At 43.3% G+C, this 24949-nt stretch overlaps 1 protein-coding gene across 1 annotated transcript in view; it reads left to right on the forward strand.

The window, feature by feature from the left end:
• Positions 1-19536: 19536 nt before the first annotated feature.
• AFAP1L1 (actin filament associated protein 1 like 1) overlaps positions 19537-24949 on the forward strand; it is a gene marked incomplete at its 5' end in the record, with an annotated part of 73286 nt that continues 67873 nt past the window's right edge. The window contains 2 exon segments of the mRNA XM_082651317.1: positions 19537-19742; positions 19744-19823. Of these exon segments, the coding sequence (XP_082507443.1) occupies positions 19537-19742; positions 19744-19823 (286 nt within the window).

The following is a 24949-nucleotide window of genomic DNA, read 5'->3' on the forward strand; positions in this document are numbered from 1 at the left end:
CTGCTCACCACAACTAGAGAAAGCCCAGGTGCAGCAACAAAGAGCCAGTGCAGCCAAAACTAAATTAATTAATTAATTTTTAAAAAATTTGTTTTAAAAAAAAGGAGGTAATGAAAATCCTGCAGGAATTAAGAAAGGCAATTGACAGAAATGTAGATTACTGTAAAAAGGAACTAGAAACTATGAGGAGCAGCCAAGAAAAATTAGAAAATTCATTTGCCAAGACGAAAGCTGAAAAGGTAATGTACAGCAGAACGAATAATGGAGAAGAAAGAAAAAGTGATCTGGAAGAGAGAATTATAGAAATTACCCAATCAGAACAGCAGACAGAAAGCCAAATGAAACAAAAAAGAAAGCAATATAAGAGACCTATGGGCCTAGCATAGTAGTGTAGACCACACTACCGTAGCGTAGACATATGGGTCTACACTACCAAAGTGTGCCAATCCACACATAATAGGGATTCCAGAAGGAGATGAAAGAGAAAAGGGGATTGAAAATGTATGTGAAGAAATTATGGCTGAAAACTTCCCAAACCTAAAGAAGGAAATAGATATCCAGATACAAGAAGCACAGAGGGTCCCAAATAAGATGAACAAGCAGACCTACACCAAGAAATATTATAATAAAAATGGCAAAAGTTAAAGAGGGATTCTAAAAGCAGCAAGAAAAAAACAAAGAGTTAATTAAAAGGGAACCCCCATAAGGCTGATTTCTCTATAGAAACGATGCAGGCCAGAAGGGAGTGGCAAAATATTATTCAAAGTCTTGAAAGGGAAAAATCTGCAACCTACAATATTCTACCCAGCAAGATTATCATTTAAAATAGGAGGAGGGACTTCCCTGGTGGCACAGTGGTTAAGAATCCGCTTGCCAATGCAGGGGACATGCGTTTGAGCCCTGGTCCGGGAAGATCCCACATGCTGAGGAGCAACTAAGCCCATGTGCCACAACTAATGAGCCTGCACTCTAGAGCCTGTGAGTCAAAACTACTGAGGCCGCATGCCACGGCTATTGAAGCCCGCGCGCCTAGAGCCCATGCTCTGCAGCAAGAGAAGCCACCACGGTGAGAAGCCTGCATACTGCAACGAAGAGTAGCCCCCACTCGCCGCAACTAGAGAAAGCCCACGCACAGCAACAAAGACCCAATGTAGCCAAAATAATTAATTAATTAATTTTTAAAAAATAATAGAAGGAGAGGGACTTCCCTAGGGGTCCAGTGGTTAAGACTTCGCCTTCCAATGCAGGGGGTGCAGGTTCGATGCCTGGTCAGGGAGCCAAGATCCCACATGCCTCGTGGCCAAAAAACCAAAACAAAAAACAGCAATACTCTAACAAATTCAATAAAGACTTTAAAAATGGTCCACATCAAAAAAATCTTTAAAAAATAAAAACTAAATAGGAGGAGAGATAATTTCTCAGACAAGCAAAAACTAAAAGAATACAGCAATACTAAACCTATCCTAAAAGAAATACTGAAAGGTCTTCTCTAAATAGAAAAGAAGCAAGAAGACATAGGAAAGAGAAAATTACAATTGGAAAGTAAATCACTTAAATAAGCCAGTATACAGATCAAAAAGAAAAAAAAAAAACCTATTTGGAAAGTGATGATAAACACAGGAAGAGCAAAAGGATAAACATGAAGATGTAAAAGAGGACATCTTTTTTTTAGAATGTGTTTGAGCCTATATGACTATCAGTCTAAAGCAAGCAGATATAGGAAAGGGTTAACATACTTGAAAAGCAGAGTAGCCACAAATCAAACACATACAGTAGATCCACAAAAACCAAAAAGAACACAAGCATAAGATAAAAGAAATCATCAAACCACAAAAAGAAAACGGAACAAGAAGAAACATAGAATCAACTGGAAAACAAGGTTTAAAATGGCAATAAATACATATTTATCAATAATTACCTTCAATGTCAATGGACTAAATGCTCTAATCAAAAGACATAGAGTGGCAGACTGGATTAAAAAACAAGAGCCTACAATATGCTGCCTACAAGAGACTCACTTTACAGCAAAGGATACACATAGATTGAAAGTGAGGGAATGGAAAAATATATTTCAGGCAAGCGGAAATGACAAGAAAGCAGGAGTCGCAATACTCATACCAGACAAAATAAACTTTAAAACAAAGGCCATAAAGGAAGACAAAGAAGGACACAATATAATGATAAAACGCTCAATAAAAGAAGAGGATTTTACACTCATCAACATATATGTACCCAATATAGGAGCACCCAAATACATAAAACAAATACTAACAGACATAAAGGGAGAAATTGATGGGAATACAGTAATAGTAGGAGACTTTATCACCTCACTCACATCAATGGACAGATCTTCCAGACAGAAAATCAATAAGGCAACAGAGGTCCTAAATGATACAATAGAACAGTTAGACTTAATTTATATTTCCAGGATATTACATCCAAAAAAACCCAGAATACACATTCTTTTCAAGTGCACATGGAAGATTCTCTAGGAATGACCACATACTAGGGCACAAAACAAACCTCAACAAATTCAAGAGTACAGAAATTATTTCAAGCATATTCTCTGACCACAATGGCATGAAACTAGAAATCAACCACAGGAAAAGAAATGAGAAAAAAAAATCGATTACATGGAGACTAAACAACATGCTACTAAAAAACCAATGGGTCGAGACAAGGAAATCACAAAGGAAAATAAAAAATACCTTGAGACAAATTACAATGAAAACACAGCCATACAAAATCTATGGGATTCAGCAAGAGCAGATCTTAGAGGGAAGTTCATAGTGATACAGGCCTTCCTCAAAAAACAAGAAAAGTCTCAAGTAAACAACCTAACCTACCTCCTAAAAGAATTAGAAAAAGAAGGACAAACAAAACCTAAAGTCAGCAGAAGGAAGGACATAATAAAGCTCAGAGAGGAAATAAATAAAATAGAGATTTAAAAGATAGAAAAATAGTCAATAAAACCAAGAGCTGGTTCTTTGAAAGGGTAAACAAAATTGACAAACCTGTAGTTAGGCTCACCAAGAAGAAAAGAGAACCCAAATCAACAAAATAAGAAAGGAGAAATCTCAATACCACATAAGTGCAAAAAATCATAAAATAATACTATAATATGAACAATTATATGCCAACAAATTTGACAACATAGAAGAAATGGACAACATTCTAGAAACATACAGTCCACCAAAACTGAATCAAGAAATAGATAATTTGAACAAACTAATCACTAGAAGTGAAATAGAATCTGTAATAAAATTTAAAAAAACCAAAAAATTCCCTACAAATGAAAGTCTAGAAACAGATGGCTTCACAGGAAAATTCTACCAAACATACAAAGAACTTATACCAATCCTTCTCAAATCCTTCCGAAAGACTGAAGAGGAGGGAACACTCCCAAAGACATCCTATGAAGCCACCATTACCCTGATATCAAAACCAGACAAAGATATCACCAAAAAAGAAAATTACAAAATTCATCTTTGATGAATATAGATGCAAAAATTCTCAACAAAATATTAGCAAACTGACTCCAACAACACATAAAAAAGATCATACACCACAACCAAGTGGGGTTTCATCCCAAGTTCACAAGGATGGTTCAACCACTGTGATACACCACATTAATAGAAGAAAAAACAAAAACTACATGATCATCTCAATAGATCCAGAGAAAGCATTTGATAAAATTCAGCATCCATTCATGATAAAAACTCTTAGCAAAGTGGATACAGAGGGAACATATCTCAACATAATAAAAGCCATTTATGACAAACCCACAGCCAACATAATATACTCAATGGTGAAAAACTAAATTCTGGATCAAGATAAGGATGCCGACTCGCACCACTTCTATTCAACCCAGTATTGGAAGTCCTAGCAACAGCAATCAGACAAGAAAAAGAAATAAAATATATCCAAATTGGAAGGTAAAATTGTCACTATATGCAGATGATATGATACTATATATAGAAAACCCTAAAGACTCCACACAAAAACTACTAGAACTGATAAATGAATTCAGCAAAATATCAGGATACAAGATTAACACTCAGAAATGGACTGCATTTCTTTACACTAACAATGAAATATCAGTAAGGTAATGTAAAAAAAAAAACAAAAAAAAACCGTATCTTGTAAAATCACACCAAAGAAAGTACCTAGGAATAAACCTGACCAAGGAGTTGAAAGACTTATACACTGAGAGCTATAAAACATTAATAAAGGAAATTAAAGATGACTCAAAGAAATGGAAAGACATGCCATGCTCTTGGATTAGAAGAATTAGTATTGTTAAAATGGCAATACTATCCAAAGCAATCTACAGATTTAATGTGATCTGTATCAAATTACTCATGACATTTTTCACAGAACTATAACAACCCTAAAATTTATATGGAACCATATAAGACCCATAATTGTGAAAGCAATCCTGAGGGAAGAAAAAAAGCAGGAGGCATAACCTTCCCAGACTTTAGACAATACTACAAATTTCCTATAATCGGAACAGTGTGGTATTGGTACAAAAACAGACATACGGATCAATGGAACAGACTAGAGAGCCCAGAAATAAACCCACACACCTATAGTCAATTAATCTTCAACGAAGGGGGCAAGAATATAAAATGGGAAAAAGTCTCTTCAGCAAGTGGTGCTAGGAAAGTTGGACAGCTGCATGTAAATCAATGAAGTTAGAACACAGCCTCACATCATGCACAAAAATAAACTCAAAATGGCTTAAAGACTTAAAACATAAGACATGACACCATAAAATTCCTAGAAGAGAGCACAGGCAAAACATTCTCTGACATAAATCATACCAATGTTTTCTTAGGTCTGTCTCCCAAGGTAATAGAAACAGAAACAAAAATAAACAAATGGGACCTAATCAAACTTACAAGCTTTTGCACAGCAAAGGAAACCCGAAACAAAACAAAAAGACAAGCTATGGAATGGTAGAAAATATTTGCAAATGATGTGGCTGACAAGGGCTTAATCTCCAAAATATACAAACAGCTCATACAACTCAACAAAAACAAAATAACCCAATCAAAAAATGGGCAGAAAGGGCTTCCCTGGTGGAGCAGTGGTTAAGAATCCGCCTGCCAATGCAGGGGACACGGGTTCGAGCCCTGGTCTGGGAAGATCCCACATGCAGTGGAGCAACTAAGCCCATGTGCTGAAACTACTGAGCCTGCCTGCGCTCTAGAGCCAGCAAGCCACAACTACTGAGCCCGCACGCCACAACTACTGAAGCCTGCGTGCCTAGAGCCTGTGCTCAGCAACAAGAGAAGCCACCGCAGTGAGAAGCCTGCACACCACAACGAAGAGTAGCCCCCGCTCGCCGCAACTAGAGAAAGCCCACGCGCAGCAATGAAGAGTCAACCCAGCCAAAAATTAATTTTTTTTTAAGTGAGCAGAAGACCTAAATAGACGTTTTTTCCAAAGAAGACATACATATGGCCAATAGGCACATGAAAAGATGCTCAACATCACTATTAGAGAAATGCAAATCAAAACTACAATGAGGTACCACCTCACACTGATCAGAATGGCCATCATTAAAAAGTCTACAAATAACAAATGCTAAGAGGATGTGGAGAAAAGGGAAACCTCCTACACTGTTGGTGGGAATGTAAATTGGTACAGCCACTATGGAAAACAGTATGGAGGTTCCTCAGACAACTAAAAATAGAATTACCATATGATCCAGCAATCCCACTCCTGGGAATATACCCAGACAAAAATATAATTCAAAAAGATACATGCACCCCTATGTTCATAGCAGCACTGTTCACAACAGCCAAAACATGGAAACAACCTAAATGTCCACTGACAGATGAATGGATAAAGATGTGGTACATATATACAATGGAATACTACTCAGCCATAAAAAAGAATGAATAATACTATTTACAGCAACATGGATGCAACCAGAGATTATCATACTAAGTAAAATAAGTCAAAAAGAGAAAGACAAATACCACATGATATCACTTACATATGGAATCTAAAATATGGCACAAATGAATGTATGTACAAAACAGAAACAGACTCACAGACATAGAGAACAGACTTGTGGTTGCCAAGGGGGAGGAAGGTAGGGGAGGGATGGACTGGGAGTTTGGGGTTAGTAGATGCAAACTATTACATACAGAATGGATTAACAACAAGGTCCTACTGTATAGCACAGGGAACTATATCCAGTATCCTGAGATAAACCATATAACTGAGTCACTTTGCTGTGTAGCAGAAATTAACACAACACTGTAAACCAACTATACTTCAATTAAAAAAAAGCAGATCAGGATTGCTTGGGGATGGGAGTGGGGAATAGAGAGGATTACTTTACAAAGGGGGAGGAGGAACTTTGGGGGTTGATGATTTCATGGGTGTATTCATATATCAAAATTCATCAAATAGTACATTTTAAATATGTGCTGCTTATTATATGTTAATTATACTTCAATAAAGTTGTAAAATATATTTTAAAAAATAAAACACTGTTAAAGGAAACTGAAGATGATTCAAAGAGATGGAAAGATATCCCATGCTCTTGGATAGGAAGAATTAATATTGTTAAAATGGCAATACTACCTAAAGCAAACTACAGGTTTAATGCGATCCCTATCAAATTACCCATAACATTTTTCACAGAACCATAACAAATAATCCCAAAATTTATATGGAACCATAAAAGACCCAGAATTGCCAAAGCAATCCTGAGGAAAAAAAAAAAAAAACAAGTAGGAGGCATAACCCTCCCAGACTTCAGACAATACTACAAAGCTCCCGTAATCAAAACAGTGTGGTATTGGTACAAAAACATACAGATCAACGGAACAGACTAGAGAGCCCAGAAATAAACCTACACACCTATAGTCAACTCATCTTTGACAAAGAAGGCAAGAATATAAAATGGGAAAAAGTCTCTTCATCAAGTGGTGTTGGGAAAGCTGGACAGCCTCATGTAAATCAAGAAATTAGAACACGTCCTCAAGCCATATACAAAAATAAACTCAAAATGGTTTAAAGACTTAAATATAAGACATGATATCATAAGATTCCTAGAAGAGAACACAGGCAATACAGTCCCTGACATAAATCGTAGAATATTTTCTTAGATCAATCACCCAAAGGAAAAGAAATAAAAGTAAAAATAAACAAATGGGACCTAATCAAGCTTAAAAGCTTTTCCACAAAACAAAAAGACAACCTTATGGAATGGGAGAAAATGTTTGCAAATGATGCAACCAACAAGGGGTTAATTTCCAAAATATACAAACAGCTCATACAATTCAATATAAAAAAAACAAACAACTCAATCAAAAGACAGGCAGAAGACCTAAATAGACATTTCTCCAAAGAAGACATAAAGACAGCCAACAGGCACATGAAAGGATGCTCAACATTGCTAATTATTAGAAAAATGCAAATAAAAACCACAATGAGGTATCACCTTACACAAGTCAGGATGGCTATCATCAAAAAGTCTGCAAATAGGACTTCCCTGGCAGTTCAGTGGTTGGGACTCTGAATTTCCACTGCAGGGGACGCAGGTTCAGTCCCTGGTCGGGGAGCTAGGATCCTGCATGCCACATGGTGTGGCCAAAATAAATGAATAAATTAAAAAAAATTTTTTAATGTCTGTAAATAATAAATGTTGGACAGGATGTGGAAAAAAGGGAACCCTCCTTCACTGTTGGTGGGAATGTAAATTGGTGCAGTCACTATGGAGAACAAACAGTATGAAGGTTCCTTAAAAAACTAAAAGTAGAAAAAAAAATAAAAATAGAGCTACCATATGATCCAGCAATCCCACTTCTGGGCATACATGCAAAAAACACAAAACCCTAACTCCTAATTCGAAAAGATACATGCACCCCAATGTTCACTGCAGCATTATGAACAATCGTCAAGACATGGAAACAACTTAAATGTCCATCAACAGATGAATGGATAAAGAAGATGTGGTATATATATACAATGGAATATTAGTTATAAAAAAGAATGAAATATTGCCCATTTGCAGCAACATGGATGGACCTAGAGAATATCACAATAAGTGAAGTCAGACAGAGAAAGCAAATATTATATGATATCACTTATATATGGAATATAGAAAATAATACAAATGAATCTGTTTACAAATCAGAAACAGAGTCACAGACATAAAAAACAAGCTTATGGTTACCAAAACGGAAAGGGAGTCGGGGGGAAGGATAAATTAGGAGTTTGGGATTAACAGACACACACTATTCTATACAAAATAGATAAGCAACAAAGATTTACTGTATGACACAGGGAACAATATTCAATATCTTGTAATAACCTATAATGAAAAATAATCTGAATAAAAAATAATACATATATATGTAACTGAATCACTTTGCTGTATACACAAAACTAACACAAAATTGTAAACCAACTATACTTCAATTTTAAAATAATAGTAATAATAACCGTTCCTCATTATTAAGTACCGACAATGTGCCAAGTTCTGTGCTGAGAATTTTCCACCCATCATCTCGTTTAAGCCTCTGTAACAACCCAAGAGGTAGCCATTCTTCTTACCTGCGTCTCAGAGGAGGAAGCAGCTTTGAAGAGGGCATATAATTCCTGTGGTGGAGCCAGGAGCCAATTCCCTCCTCACTGACTGAAGAAACCAGTTTAACCACTCTTATCGGTCAGGATGCTTTCAGCTGCAAGTAAAGAGTGCCTCTTAAAAGTGGCTTAGGGGCTTCCCTGGTGGCGCAGTGGTTGAGTGTCCGCCTGCCGATGGAGGGGACACGGGTTTGTGCCCCGGTCCGGGAAGATCCCATATGCCGCAGAGCGGCTGGGCCCGTGGGCCATAGCCGCTGAGCCTGCGCGTCCGGAGCCTGTGCTCCGCAACGGGAGAGGTCACAACAGTGAGAGGCCCGCGTACCGCAAAAAAAAAAAAGAAGTGTCTTAGGGCTTCCCTGGTGGCACAGTGGTTGAGAGTCCGCCTGCCGATGCAGGGGACATGGGTTTGTGCCCCGGTCCGGGAAGATCCCACATGCCACGGAGCGGCTGGGCCCGTGGGCCGTGGCCGCTGAGTCTGCGCGTCCGGAGCCTGTGCTCCGCAATGGGAGTGGCCACGCCAGTGAGAGGCCCGTGTAACGCAAAAAAAAAAAAAAAAAAAAAAAAGTGGCTTAAACAAGGAGAACACATATCATCTTCCACAACCAGAGAGAGGTCCAAGGTGCAGGGCTAGTCGATTCAGCAGCTCAGTGATTGAGCAGCTCAGTGATGCTGTCGGGAGCCCAGATTCTTGGCACCTCTTTATTCCATCCTTGCCCAGGTTCTTTCCATTGCTCCCCTCCACCATTCTCAGGTGTGACTCCTCAGGTTTACAAGAGCCTGCTGTGGCTCTAGGCATCATGTCCTCACACAATCACATCGAAAAACAGGAAAGAAATTTCCCTTTGAGTGTCTCTTTTAAGCAGAAAAACCTTCCCAGAAGTCCTCAGTAGGCTTCTCTGCAGGTTCTGCTGGCAGAACTGCGGAAGAGGCTCATGCCCTTGCTACAAAAACAGATGGGAAATTGAGTAATTGGCATTTTCAGCCTCAATAGTTGGAGGCAGGTGCCCCATTGGCAAAGAAGAGAAATGGGGCAGACAGGGAATGGCCACTGGGTAAATGAATCAGAGTCTTGGCCACAGCCACTGTCCCTCCCCTCAGAGAATCACAAGCACATTGCCAAAAGTCCTATGAAGTTCTTTGTTTAATTTAATGTTGCAAATTTTGACATAACTGTTTAAGAAACGTTACACTTACTTTATTTCATCCATTCTAAGATATATACTTTTTTCACATTTTGACATCTCTGATGATGAGATGTGGCTTAAAGGGAGCTCCTTTTCTGACCTTTCATTCTATGATTCTTCTAGTATCATCCCCACCACAGCCCCTTGAAACAGGTGGCTCAAATTTGCAAAAGTAGACTCAAGAATGTTCCGCTGCTCCCTGGCTACACACAGGCCCAGCAAATATTTACTTATTGAGCATCTGCTGTGAAGCAGGAGCACTGAGGATACAACTGTGTGTGCAAGGCAGGTGTGAGCTCTCATGTAGCTCTGGTCTAAAAGAGGAAACAGATTGTAAATAAGTAAACAGAAAAAGAGATGGCTCACAAAGTTAACTGCCACAGAGACACAAATAGGGCACCAAAAAAGAGGAGCAGAAAGAAACTCACTTCATGCCCTTACTGAAGGATGACAACAAAGTACCAAGGGAAAAGTGGGGATGGGAGCATTCTGGGCACAGAGAACAGCGTATGCAAAGGCACTGAGATGAGTAAAAGCTTGATGTACCTGAGGAACTAAAATGCATTGGGGCAAAGCAAAGGAAGGGGAGAGTGACATAACAAGAGGTGAGAAGGCAGGCAGAGACCAGAACATGCAGGGGGAATGGGAGGACACCTCTCATTGATGCAGGCTTCGTGGAGACTGTCTGGCTCGCACTATGGTTGTTAACCTACCAGAAGCAGGGGAGAATTGCTCTAAGTCTAGCCACTCAAAGTGTGGTCCCCAACCAGCAGCACTGGAGACACCAGGGAGCTTGTGAGGAATGTAGAATCTCAGGCTCCCTCTCAACCTACTCAGTCCGAACCCATTTTCCCTTTTTTTTTTTTTTTTTTGCGGTACGCGGGCCTCTCACTGCTGTGGTCTCTCCCGTTGCGGAGCACAGGCTCCGGACGCACAGGCTCAGCGGCCATGGCTCACGGGCCCAGCCGCTCCGTGGCATGTGGGATCTTCCCGGACCGGGGCACGAACCCGTGTCCCCTGCGTCGGCAGGCAGACTCTCGACCACTGCGCCACCAGGGAAGCCCCGAACCCATATTTTAATAAGATTCCCAGGTGATTCACACACAGTGAAGTTTGAGAATTGCTGCTATAAACCATCTTTCTTTTTTTGGACAGACATAACAACATTTTGTGTCTGACTCTCTGAAGTTCTAGAAGGGATCCCTTTACCTGTGCACATGACCTCTCTGGACACTGGAGGGCAACCTTATGTTAATAAAGCAGAACACAACCTGGAGGGCCACAGAAATCACAGAAGGTTAGAGCTTAAAGCCAATACAATGGTTGCATTTTGCAGCCACAGAACAGGCCCACTGAGCATTTGAGCAGATCAGGACAAGCAGCCAGTTCTCCTGCATCCAGAGCTGCTCGTCCTCACAAGGCACCTGGTGTGGAAACATGGGATCTGGCTGTGGACGGTGTCAGCAGCTGCAGCTGGTCACTGAACAGAGCCAAATGTAGAGCAGAAGGGCTTGGAATTTAAGGGTAACAAAGCACGGCTAAAATTCAGAGATTATGAATTGAGTTTGCAGAGTTATGCCAATTCTGTTAATGCCCCATGTGTAATTGAATTTTTTTTTTTTTTTTTCCGGTATGCGGGCCTCTCACTGTTGTGGCCTCTCCTGTTGCGGAGCACAGGCTCCGGACGCGCAGGCTCAGCGGCCATGGCTCACGGGCCCAGCCGCTCCACGGCATGTGGGATCTTCCCGGATCGGGGCACGAACCCGTGTTCCCTGCATCGGCAGGCGGACTCTCAACCACTGCGCCACCAGGGAAGCCCTCTAAATTTTAAATACTTTATTCCACATCAGACTTCAAGTTGCCAAAACTCTTGATCTCACAGTGATAAATACCTGCTTTTACATACAGAGCTGTGGGCCACTGCCAAGCTATTTAGAAGCCCTAGAGCAAGACTCTAAATAAATAAAACCCAGAAGCCATGACGACAAGGGCTGGCATCTCACTATCACCCAAGCGTCCACTTGCCTCTTCACCTGGCCTCCAATGTGATTGGCACAGGTGCACGGGCAGAGACACCAAAGGCCTGCAGTTGCCCCCATGGCTAGTCCTCAGGGCAAATAAGGGCCAAGTGTACAGATAAATCAGGTCAAAAAAGTAAGGTGGACATCTATGCCCATGACCAAAAGGGTTTCCTCCTCGGGGGTAAACTATCCTAGTGTTTCCCAAATTTCAGTCACTCAAACACCACCTCTACAAGTTTCATCAGATTATTTATTTACATAATGCTATTTATGTGATACTTTTCTTTCAATTGACTCGTTCCTAACTCTTCTGTTTATCAATATCAAATAAGGACCGATTTTATGCTGTTAATGCAAATTCAAATAAATTCATAACTCTTCAAATATGTTGGCCTGAGTCACATCTACACTTACCTTACATATTCAGCACTAGTCTGAATTCCACACTTTGGGAAATATTGTTCCCTCTGACAGAAGTGGGAGGGAAGTAAGGATGAGTATTCCCTCACTTTCTTCACGAGGACTGGTCTTCGAGAAGCTAAAGGAAAACAAACTGAAGATGCTTCAGGGAAGAAAACACAAGTACTTTGACAATCAGGCAGGACCTGGTCAGCCCCAGTCAACCCAGGGAGCCAAAACTCTCATATTCCACCAGGGACTTCCTGTTTGCTAAGGTTTTCATTGAATACCATCCCTCCCACTGCTGGTCTGGGTTGTAAACACTTTGCCTATGTGGGCACTACCCTGAGCTGTGGCAGAAACATGACAGCACCATGGCTAGACTCAGCCTCTCTGAGTACAAATCTCAGGCTCACCATTTACTAGGAAGGGTTATGGGCTAAACTGTGTCCCCCCCAAATTCATATGTTGAAGCCCTAACCCCCATTTCCTCAGAATGTGGCTGTATTTGAGACAGGGCCTTTAAAGAGGTGATAAGTTAAAATGAGGCTGTGAGGATGAGCCCTATTCCAATTTGACTGATATCCTTATAAGAAGAGGAGCGTAGGACACAGGGAGAGACGCCAGGGATGTAGGTGCACAGAGGAAAGACCAGGAGATGAGGCAGCAGGAAGGCTACCATCTGCAAGCCAAAGACAGAAGCCACAGAGGAAACCAACTCTGCTAACACCTGGCTTGTGGACTTCCAGTCTCTAGAACCAGGAGAAAATAAATTTCCATTGTTTAAGCCACCCAGTCTGTGGTACTAATATGTTTTGGGGGTTTTTTTTTGTTTGTTTTATTTTTGGCTGCATTGGGTCTTCGTTGCTGTGTGCAGGCTTTCTCTAGTTGCGGCGAGTGGGGGCTACCCTTCATTGTGGTGCACAGGCTTCTCATTGCAGTGGTTTCTCTTGTTGCAGAGCACGGGCTCTAGGTGCGCGGGCTTCAGTAGTTGTGGCTTGCGAGCTCTAGAGCGCAGGCTCAGCAGTTGTGGCACACAGGCTCTAGAGCACAGGCTCAGTAGTTGTGGTGCACGGGCTTAGATGCTCCGTGGCATGTGGGATCTTCCTGGACCAGGAATCGAACCCATGCCCCCTGCATTGGCAGGCAGATTCTTAACCACTGCACCACCAGGGAAGTCCAGTCTGTGGTATTTTGTTACAACAACCCTAGCAAACTAATACACCACATGAAATTAGACTTGCAAAACAGGAATAACAGCACTTATTTCATTAGCTGGTAAGGACTGAATGATGTGCTTCAGGCAGAGCACCTGGCTGCAGGGGAGGTGTGTTTGCTCATCATGTCCCCCATTCTTAGATCAGGTGCTTCACCCAATCAGTGCCCCCTCTGGGCCGGTGCTGGAACTACAGGATGAAAGGCAAGCCTTTCTCACCTTAATTTCCACCAGTAAAGGTGTGCAGGCCTGGAGCCTTGTGGCCTTCCTTGCTACAGATTGAGACACCACCTGAAGACTAAACAGAGGAGGGTGGAGTCAGGAGATGGAAAGAAAGTAACCACTCTGTTTGTGTTCCTGGATCTAAGCTTACCTTAAATCCAACTTCACCCTTCAAATCCCCGGTTACCTTCTGAGCTAATAAATTGCCTTTTTGGTTTTAGCTGGTTTGAGTTGTGATTATGTCACTTGCCACTAACACAGCTGTGACAAACACAGTGGCCCCCAGGGTGAATTAATATTGTCAGCTTTGCTCTCTGTGTGAGGGAGATCACGCGATCCCAGTTTTAGTAGTGCAGGCATCTGTCCCCGCCAGAGCCACCGACGGGCCATGGGACTCACTAGGGAAGCCTAGTGAGCACATGTGAAGAGGTCAAAATGTGCCTCGGTCAGTCATAGAAAGTGCTTGTAGGGCCTGCACCAAAAGCCTTGTTTGCTCCCAAAGCTCTCTTGTAGATAAAGAATTCATTGTCATACAAGAGAAATGGGACTGCCTAGCACAGAGGGTCTTGCCCACCTGGATCAGGAGAAACTGTCAATTTGTCCTTCTGACAAAATAACAGCACTACTTAATTTTTTAAAATATACCTACAAAATGCCACCCCTTCTCAGGCTCTGTGGGTAACAGGAGCTAGAAGCTCCATAGTCCTCGTATCTAAGGGTATCAGATGTTCCTACAGGGAAGGAGGAAGCTGGCAGAATCTATCACATTTCCAATGGTCTGGTTTACACAAAACTCCCTGCAGGGGGCAGCCTGGATGTGTGGCTGAGATTTCAGTGTTCCTTAGTATTTCCATAAGCATCTGACAATGTCTCCAGAGGAAACCCACTTGATTACAATAACTTGCATTTTTACACTAAGCACTTTACAGATCTCACTTAATCCTCTGGGTACAACTTTCATCCTCATTTTACAGATGAGGAAATTGAGCACTTGATAAGTAATTCATTCATGGTTGAGTCTTTGATAAGTAATTCATTCAAGGTTTCACAGCTGTATGTGGCAGAACCTGACATCAAGTCTAGCGCCCTGGACACCACTCCCGGTTCTGTCTCTAAGATCTTGTGTGATTTCAGGCAAGCTTTCTTCCCCTCTCTTGGCCTCAGTTTCCTCATCGGACAAACGAAGCAATCAGACTGGCTTATCTCTCAGGCTCCTCTCAGCTCTAAAGTTTTTCTAGTTCCAGGTTTAAGAAATTCGCTTTGGACTCTGCACCCTGGCGTCAGCCTGCAGCCTAGAAATGAACAGGGAGAATGCAGCACAGCCTTTCAAAAGAGAGTTCGTCCCTTGGGGGCTTCCCTAGTGGCACAGTGGTTGGGAGTCCGCCTGCCGATGCAGGGGACACGGGTTCGTGCCCCGGTCCGGGAAGATCCCACATGCCGCGGAGCGGCTGGGCCCATGAGCCATGGTCGCTGGGTCTGCGCGTCTGGAGCCTGTGCTCCGCAACAGGAGAGGCCACAACAGTGAGAGGCCGTGTATCGTAAAAAAAAAAGACAAAAGAGAGTTAGTCCCTGCTGCAGTGTTAAGGGTTGGGTATCACCTTGGCTCCCAGGTAGAGGCACCCAGCTGGACAGACTCTCTAGAAGTCTTCATGGACCCACAGTTTTTCTCAGGGTTCCAAAGGCATAGGCTGTATGCCAGCTTAAGCCCACAGGGGTATTTTAGTTGGCGCTTGCAATGTTTTAAAACAGTTGAACTTAGTTACCAACATTTTAAAATCAAAAGCTGAAATCTGGACTCCCGGGTTGTTCTGAAAAGTCTTAAGATCTGGCCACTCCAGGCCCATATTCCCCCTGGCCACACTTCCCTGAGTTGCTGGCTCCTGGCCTTTCAGCTGGAACAAGAGTGCTCTGCTTTGCCAGGTGGTCAGCTCACACAAAGACCTCCCCTGACTGGTCCTGTGGGCACTTCGGCCTGTGAGCCTCACTTAAGGAGCCAAGAGTGCTCTTTTCTTGAGGAAGGACCTGAGGGGAAGGGATGTGCAGCATTGGGGCACAAGAATAAAAGCTCCTTTTCCTCCAGACACAACAGTGCTCCGGGCTCTGTGACAGTTGAAGGTGAACCTGTGGCCTGGGTGCAGGTAGGAGCCAGGTACCTTGGAACCGAAACCTGAAGGTACAACAAAAGGAGAGGTTTTCATCCAGCCATGAAACTCTCCTTCTCCCAGCAGCCGCCACTCAGATCTCTATCTGCTTTCCGGGGCCCAGGGTGGACCAGCAGGCATGTGTCATTTCCCTGGATAGGGGCTATAATGGGGACATTGTGCTGAGTGGAAAAAGAGAGGTTTTCATCCAGCGACCAGCATTGGGCAGACACTCGAGCAAGGGGCTCTGGGGCTCACCCTGCACAAAGGAGTTTGGGAGCAGGGCCCTGAGCCAAGAAGAAGCCCCATGGGTTGGGCTGCATGTCCGCAGCAGCAGGCAGTGGGGCTGGGAAACACAGAGGCATTGCTCCCAGAACACATCATTGCAATCTCATTTTCTTCTGCAAATAGATAAGCAAATAAACAATCCCAGAGGATAAAGGAGACCACCCCAAAAATACCTGCATTAATAGAAACCTCGTTGAGTCCTTGAGCATTTATTCACTGACTCACCCCACAATACTTGCTACTACTTACTAGGTTCCGGGCACTGTGCTAGGCCCTAGGGACCTCGCAACAAGTAAGACACAGCACCCACTCTCATAGTACTTGCAATCTGGGGGGCCATGAAGAGGTAAGGAGAGACCTAAGTAGGAAATTATACATTGATGACCCAGTGGAAGAACTGAGAGTGACACAGTAACAGAGTCAGTTCAAGAACCCAGATCTGAGTCCCCAATCGATGTTTTTTCTTACTCTTCCCAGGGTCTCCTGAGATCACTGCTTGTCTGCTCTGAGGAATGGCGGGTTGGAGCTTAGTGAGGAAGGCACCCCAAATACTATAGTAAGGAATTTGAACTCTACATTGAGGGCAAAGGAGAGCCATCAAGTATTTTTAAGGGGGATCTGATTGGAACCATGGAACCGTCACTGTAGCAGCCACGATGGAAGCAGACCTGGAGGCAAAGTGACAGGTTAGAAGGCTAAAGTATGCTTCTCTCACTAGGACAAAGAACATTTAGCCTCCAAATTTTTCTTTCCCAGGGCTTCCCAGTTGTACCTGATAAGCTAAGAATGAGAATGGGGAGTATCATTTGTTTTCACAAGACTAGGAGCATGTGGGAGCTGAAAGCTTTTTTCCTGGAATTGTTCACTGGGACCAAATTTGATATCTTTTTACAGAGCTGGAGCTCTCCACACAGACTCCTTTAGACAAGTACCAGGCAAACCTAGAAAACTTAGTACAACAATAAGAAAAGGGAAGATATGAGGCAGATCCTAAAAATCCTTTCCAGAGAATTGCATTCATACAGGGAAGTGGAAAAGGGAGGAGAAACCAGGCATTGGCATCCACAACTTCCATCCCCATTCTCATTCCAGCACTTCCCACCTGATACCCTACAATCTAGCCAGACCAAACTTCTTTACAGACACATCCTGCAGTTTTCTATCTCTATGTCTTTGCTCTCACTGTTTTCGCTGCCTGTAACGTTATCTTCTCATTGCAGGCTCACCCAAGTGTCTGTCATCCATTACTGTCTCCATGATCAGTAAGATATTCTTGCTTTGTCTGAATGAATTCCAAGAACACTTTATCTCTCCTCTGGCACTTTTCACATAATAATTTTTAATTAAATTATTTTGTACATATTTATCTCCTCTACTAGATTGTAGGTTCCTTAAGGATGGAGATCATTTCTACTTAGCATTAGTTCTCCCAATAGAAATTGGCACAGAATGTAACAAATGTTCCTAAGTGGACTGATGAAAAGTGGGGATAGTTTTTATGGTGACTATAGGCCTAAGTAAAGGAAAAGTACAGAAAAAAATATATAGTTATTCCTTGTCCCAAACCCACAGCCTCCTCATCCACCTCACCCAGTTTCCTAACAGCAACCAAGCTGTAGTCAATTTAGTCAACAGTGCCACCTAGTGGGCATTATGGGTAATTATTAAACCAGAACCACTACACCTTCAGAGTGACTTCTTTTTGTTAATCCTTAGGAAAACTGTGCACAGACTGTGTTCTCCCATTTTTACATCTTTCCTAGACCACAGCTCAGTTAATCCCATTTTTACATCTTTCCTAGACCACAGCTCAGTTAATTCCACTCCAAAAATTCTTCCATAGGTGCATATAAATTCCCTTTAGCTTTTTTGATTTTTCTGTTCCAATTCTCTTCTAAACATCCAGAGTCTGAAAGTTTCTTAAAGTTTCTAAAAGTTCAAAGCCTCCATCTGTTCTTGCAACAGTTATGTTTTACATATTTTTAAAATTTACTTCAAGTGAAATATTATGCTTTTTAAAGTATAAATGGGCTAGCCTGGAAACTTGACTACAATTTATAGCCTTGTTTCCAAGTGTTTCAGAATTCAAACAGTGAACTTTTAGAAGTTAACCCACTTGTAAATCGTTGGTTGTCTGCTTTAGAATTTAAACTGACCTTTTCAAATTGGAAAAGTGGGCAGGAACAAAGAGGAATTGGCAAACAATAACGGCTCACAGCTATTTAAGGATTACAAAGTGGGTTTGTACCATCATTTCATTTGCCCTCCTAACAGCCTTATGAGGTCAGTATGAGGTTTCCCACAGCACAGATGAGCAAGCAAACCTCAAAGGCTTAAAGTTGTACACTTAGTAATTAGAAGAGCAAGAGATCACACACAAGTTTTCAGACTCCAATCCCGCTGTTTTTTCACTACACCGTATTTCCTCTGTGCTCATACACACATATACTAAACAAACTACTGATGCAATCTGGCGAAGCCAGGGCTAATTTCAACTTGCCCATCAAAGCAATGGAGGAAATAGTCCCAGGCCAGGAAAACGCAGGATGCTTTTTCCCAAGTCCTCCCTTGTGCCTTTGCACAAGATGGTCCCAATGCCAGAATGTTCTAAGTAAAGGAGTGGCCTAGCCAAAACTTCAAACTGTGACCTGGCCTATCTTGGGGAGGAGGAGTGTCTAGAAGGAGAACTAGGCCTGGACTTCACTTTATGAAGGGTCTTAAATTTAGACATTTCATATTATCTATAAACGGTTCGGACCTACTTTCACAGAGACACACTAATAGGATGAAAGATGTTGACATTCTTCATACAACTTTAAACTTAAATCCCATTCCTGACCACACTGGCCATAGCAATATTTTTTCTACATCCTGTAATTATTTTGGGAAGAGCACACGTAACATTGCACTGCATTTGTATGCTAAAAAAGTGTTCATTTCCACAATTTTTATCACTCCGTGTTGGCATTCTTCACGTTTTAGTGCACAGGGAACCTCGAAAGTTGGATGTGTCCCAAGCCATTGCCCACCTTTTAGCAATCCTCTCTTTCTCTCCTTTTCCTAGGTGGTTTTATTTTTTAAAGATCTTTATTACTTCACTCCTCTTTTACACCATTATTGACACTGTACCAGCATAGAGTTTGGTCCACTGTCTCGCACTAGAAGGTGCCCAGGAAAGACCTGTTTAATGGAGAAGATAAACCAAAAGCCAGGAAATGGGTGGCAGCTGCAGGCAAAGAGATTTTGATTCCACTGTTGAAAAACAGGTTCTAACAGTCTGTACAATCTGAAAATGGACCGGGCTGGGAAGTGCAGTAGTAAGCCCCTCGTCACTAGCGTAATGCAAGCAGAGCTGAACAACGCCTTGGTCTGGACTGGGGTGGGAAGCACGGGCGCGGGAACGAAAGAAAGCGTGTGAACTGGGATGTGGGTCCTCTAGCCCCTCACGGAGGGGCATGAGGACTTGCGAAAGGCAGGGCGTGGCGCGGAGCGTGTGCGGGACCAGGGACACCGCGGCCCAGGGGGCGAGGCGGGCTCCGGGTCTATTCCGGGAGCGGCGTGCAGGGGCAGGCGAGGGCGGGCGGAGGCGCTGGGCGAGCATCCTGTCGGGGGAGGGGACGCGCGGAGGGCGCTCCAGCGGGCGGGACTGGAGAGCGCCGCACGCCCGCAGCCGCCGGCCCCGCCGGAGGCACCGCGCCCTGCTCCGCGCGATCGATCGCTGGCGCCATGGACCGAAGCCGCGGTAAGAAGAAAAGTGGTGCCCACACTTGTTGCTTGGTGGGGAGGGGAAAACCGAACGATTTAGAGGCCAGAGAGGAGAAGGGAGAGACGGGCGGTGGAGCCGGGGTGAGAAGCGTGGGCGCGTGGGCGCGTGGAGCGGGTAGGGGGGGTCGAAGGCCGGGCGCTGTGGGTACAGGTGCCTCCTGGGCCAGGGCAGCTACGGGTCTGTTAGGGACTCGTGTGTTAGGGACTCGTCCCGGAGCTGAGTCGCCTCCTGTTTGTGAAACCAACGTTTTCATACACTTGGAGTCTTAACTTCATAACAGAATGCCCCACAGGATTCCTGAGGACGGCGAGCTCCTCTGACCCCATCCCACCTCCCCCCAACCCCCACCGAAAGTAAAATAGGGCTAACGAGTCACACTCTTGAAAACCGCCGGACATGTGAAGCCCCTACTGTTCGCACGCTGAGAAGCCCCAGGAGACGAAGTGTGCAGCTACCCAGGGTATCGGGAGGAGGAGCTGCAGGAGTGTGTGTGGGTGGCACATGGGTGTCCGAGCCCTGGCTCTGTTCCTGACAAGCTGTGTGACCTTAACCTACCCTTTTTCTCTCTGGGCTAGTGACGAGGTTAGACCACATGGTCTCTGAGACCCTTTTTTGCTTGGACTCTTTTTCAGGAGACGAGAGTATTTGATAAAGTTTCACAGACATGGTGGGGGCTTGTTGAAACTGCAATTGACAGGAGCAAAGAGAGGGCATTTATGGGGGGCATTCATTGGGGCCTGTGCTTAAGTAAAGGCCTGGACACCTCAATGGGCTCATGTCTGTAAAAAAGGTGGCCTGCTTGAACATGGGGGCAGTGTCAAAGGCTGACAACCAGAACACCAGTGTCATAACTTCCCACCTCTGGAATCCAAAGAGATCACAGGTGTGAATGCACTTGGTAAACTGGAGTGCTGTGCCAACATGAGAAGCATTATTATTCTTGTTATTATTATTATTATTAATGGAAAATTCCTCCCCTTCCCTACAATAATCTTACACCCTTCCTCCATCTGCCTGTTTGCTGTGCTAAGGCCTCCAAGGGGAAAAAAAGGAGTGGCCAGGGGTGTGGAAGCAATTAGGAAGGGCAGTGGGGGCAGGGATGAGAAGAAGAGCAGGTGTCGGGGTACCCTCCCTGCACCCCTGTTATGGGTAAAGCCAGAGTTCAGAGGGCTACAGGGGACCCCAGACTTCCAGGTCAAGGTGCTGGGGACAACTTCCCCACCCACCCCATCTCCAACACACAAAATGCTGCATCCACCCTCTATTAGGAGCTGGAAGGGCAGGCAAAAAATGGAGGGGGGCTTCTGTTTGGCTCTTTGGGGACCAAGGCTGTGATTTGTAAAGCAGTTCTCACCTGTTAACTGACTCCTGGACAAGTCTGCAAAGAGCAGACGCACTCGCCAGGGAGGAAAAAGAAAAGAGAGAAGAGGCACCGCTAATATTCCTCAGTCCCCCATCCCCATTTCCCACATTGTACATTTAAAGCAAAGAGCACTGCCCTTCACCGCATCACACCCCAAAAGTTGCCAAATACCACCCTGTCCCCAGTACAAAATCCCCATAACTAGCCTACCTGGAGCTGTGGAAAACAGACCACCCAGAGCTTTGACAGACCATGAGTGATAATAATTCACTCAGTTTAAAATGCTTAATAACTGATGCCTCACTCAAGAAGGCTGCTTCCAGACCACTCTTCCTAGGAAGCCAGACTTCCCGGGAATCTATTAGTACTCAGAATGCTCTAGGGCTCTGACCTTCTCCCCGCTACGGGCTTTCCTAGCCTACTTTCCTTCTCCTTCATAGCCCTTGTCACTATGTGCTATTACTCTAAGAGTTAGTTATCCGACTATGTGTTTGGTGTCGACCTACCCTGCCAGAATGTAAGCTTCCGGAAGGTTGGGAGTGGATCTGAGTAGTCACCCTGCTGACACCAATGCCTGGCACACAGTAGGAGCTCACTAACAGTGGTTCAAGTAGTTCATTAGTAATATGAAACACACTTTATAGTGTATCCCAAGTTGATTAATTGTAATGCTGATTTTTAAAAATACATACCACAAAATCCTCACATCAGAACAATTCTTTGTGACTTGCAAAGGCCTGCGCAAATGCGAGTGAAGTGGATGAGGCACACAGGACCAGGTCATGTGTCTAGATCCTCAGCTGTCTACCCTGAGAAACTACTGCAAACACTGTATGAATTAAAACTATATATGAACTATAATGCAAAATCTGTGTGGGTTTTTAAGATAAAATGTGAGAGACTTCACAGATCATTCCAGTGGAAATTCCTTCTTGTGCCCATATCCCCAGGAGGGTGTGAGCACTCTCTTCTTTTGCCAGGGAAATTTTAAGAAGCACAGGTCTCATTTCAGCCCCATACCGACCACGTGGGGAGTGGGACTGTCATGCCCAGGGAAGGAAACCACACTTCACTATTAATAACAGTAACAACTGAAATCATCAAGGTCTTATCATGAGCCAGGCAACATGCTCAGCTTTTTACATGGCTTCTCTTGGAAAAAGCGATGGGATGGGGCTATGACTAGGTACTGTCATTAATCCCTACCTCACAGGAAAGCAGGCTTGGCAGTGTATTAGTCAGCTAGGGCTGCCATAACAAAATACCACAGACTGGGTGGCTCAAACAACAAATTATATCCTTACAGTTCAGGAAGCTAGAAGTCCAAGATCAAGGTGCCATCTGGGTTGATTTCTGGTGAAGCCTCTCTTCTAGGCTTGTATATGGCTGCCTTCTCACTGTGTCCTCACATGGCCTCTTCCCTGTGCACAGAGAGAGAGAAAAAGAGAGAGAGATCTCTGGTGTCTCTTCCTCTTCTTGGAAGGGCATCAGTCCTGTTAGATTAGGGCCCACCTTTATGACCTCATTTAACCTTAATTACCTCCTTAAAGGTCCTATCTCCAAATGCAGTCACACTGGGGGTTAGGGCTTCAATGTATGGATTGGGGTGGGGGGGTGGGGGACACAATTCAGTCCGTAACAGCAGGATTAGATCACTGACTTTAACTTATACAGTCACTTGCCATGTGAGAGACAGAGCTGGGTTTGAACCAAAGTCCTGATCTTAAGCTTGCTGCTGGCTGCCTCTAGAGTAGGGCTTGGATGCCAAATCTTCCTGCTGCAGGTCCAGGCACCTCCATTACACCACAACTATACTGTTCAGATCTTCAGTAGCAATTACAGCATAGAAGCTCGTCATCAAAGTCAACTGACTTGAGAATGAAAACAAACCTGGGAAGTAGGATTTCTAGTCTAACAGGATATGTGTCTTCCCATGAGTAAAGCAGGATTCATATAGTAACAGACACAGAAACCACTTACATTATAATGAAATTCCTTCCAGCAGGACTTCCCAATTCATGAATATCATTCAAAGAGAATCAGCCATTGGTGAAGATACCACCTTCACTACAGACTAATGATTATGGCCACCACCTTCTACAGGACCAGTAACTTAACTCTTTATCTTCTAATGAGGATAAAATATGGACACTGATGATGTCTACTTCTTGGGGTTGTTATAAATATTAAGTATATGGAAAATACTTCAAATAATGCCTAGCATATGAGAACCAACAATAAATGCTGGCTATTGTAATAATTACAGTCTTTTGTTAATCAGATTCAACATAATAAAATTCTATTGGCCCCAAGCTGGTCTGACTCTGAGGACACTTTTTGAGTCCCTACTCCTTTTTAAGAACTGGGCTAGACAACTCTGTATACAACTCAAAGACAGGGACCACGTCATAATTTCTGTATCCGTGGAGCTCCTTCATGGTGCGTGTCTCTCGGAAATCCATCTCTGACGTGCAATAACTGAACCATTTGATGAGAGTTTCTGAGTGACTGACAAAATATTAATATATAAGGCCAATGTGTCTATTTTCTCTTATTTATTCTATTTATTCCTGCCTGCTGACTATGGTTGTGTCTTTTTGCTTTTGTGAACTTTCTAGTCTTCTCGAGTTCTTTGCTTTAAAGCCTTTGGTCTAAATTTTCTCTAATTTTTAATACACCTTCTTAATGTCCAAGGTTGTATCTGATATGCCTAGCTCATATGAAACAATCAATTTCCCCAAATTTCCTTTCCTTTCTACTTTACAACTAGTTCTTTTTCAACTAGTTGCATTCAACCCAAGATGGGAGTTTCTTCTGCTGAATTATATTCTCTGGGAGATCATATTGTCTCCTGGGCAACTCAAGACATAATCTGAAGCTCTGCTTTTCATTAAGTGATATTTTTATTATTTAAGAGATGCTAGAAGAACCTACTCGTGTCTTGCCTTTGTTGGACCAGCTTTGAAATCTATATTACGGAAGCCACATCTTCCCTATCTGTGGCTTCCATTGGCCAAGTAGCCCATAGCCATTCCTATGATGAGCTCCCATCCATGACTCATTGCCCAACATCTGTCCCCAAGGCTGTGAATTCCCATACCTCTTCCCTGACATCTGAGTTCATTCTCTACTCCTATCAATTACTGTTCTTCCAAAAGGAACATGCACCCATATTCATGTTTTCCCTCCAAACATGTTCCATAAGGTCATCTTTGTCGGCCTGGAGACTCAGTAGAGCTGAGTCATTCAGAGAATGGACAAATTTAGGCTTTGACCACGACTTCCTAGCTGTATGATCTTGTATGAATTGGATAAATTACTTAATTTCTCTGAATGTCAGTTTCATTTCATTTGGAGTGTCATGGGAAAAGATAATGCATGTAAGGTAGCACTTAGGAAACATTCAGTAGATGATAGATGTTACATTTATCAAATATAATTACTTGGATTTTAGCCACACTCTGCAATGGTTGTATGTATAGGATTTAACCTTACTCTCTTCCCTGAAGAGGCTTCTGCTGGCACTAGACATCACTTCCACTGCCTTGTCCCACACAGGGTTTATTCTGCCTCTCCCTCAACTATCAGTTTCAAACCCCACTTCTCACATGGGTGAGTACCCTGCCGAGTAAGTTCTTCCCTCTCCACTCTCTGCCAAGAGCCTATCATTATTTCATTCTGATGTTTGGTTCGGAAAAACAACCCTGTTTTTGGATACCATTAGCTTCTCATACCCTTC

Source organism: Grampus griseus (assembly GCF_964374135.1).
Source record: "Grampus griseus genome assembly, chromosome: 3".
NCBI classification, from domain to species: domain Eukaryota; kingdom Metazoa; phylum Chordata; class Mammalia; order Artiodactyla; family Delphinidae; genus Grampus; species Grampus griseus.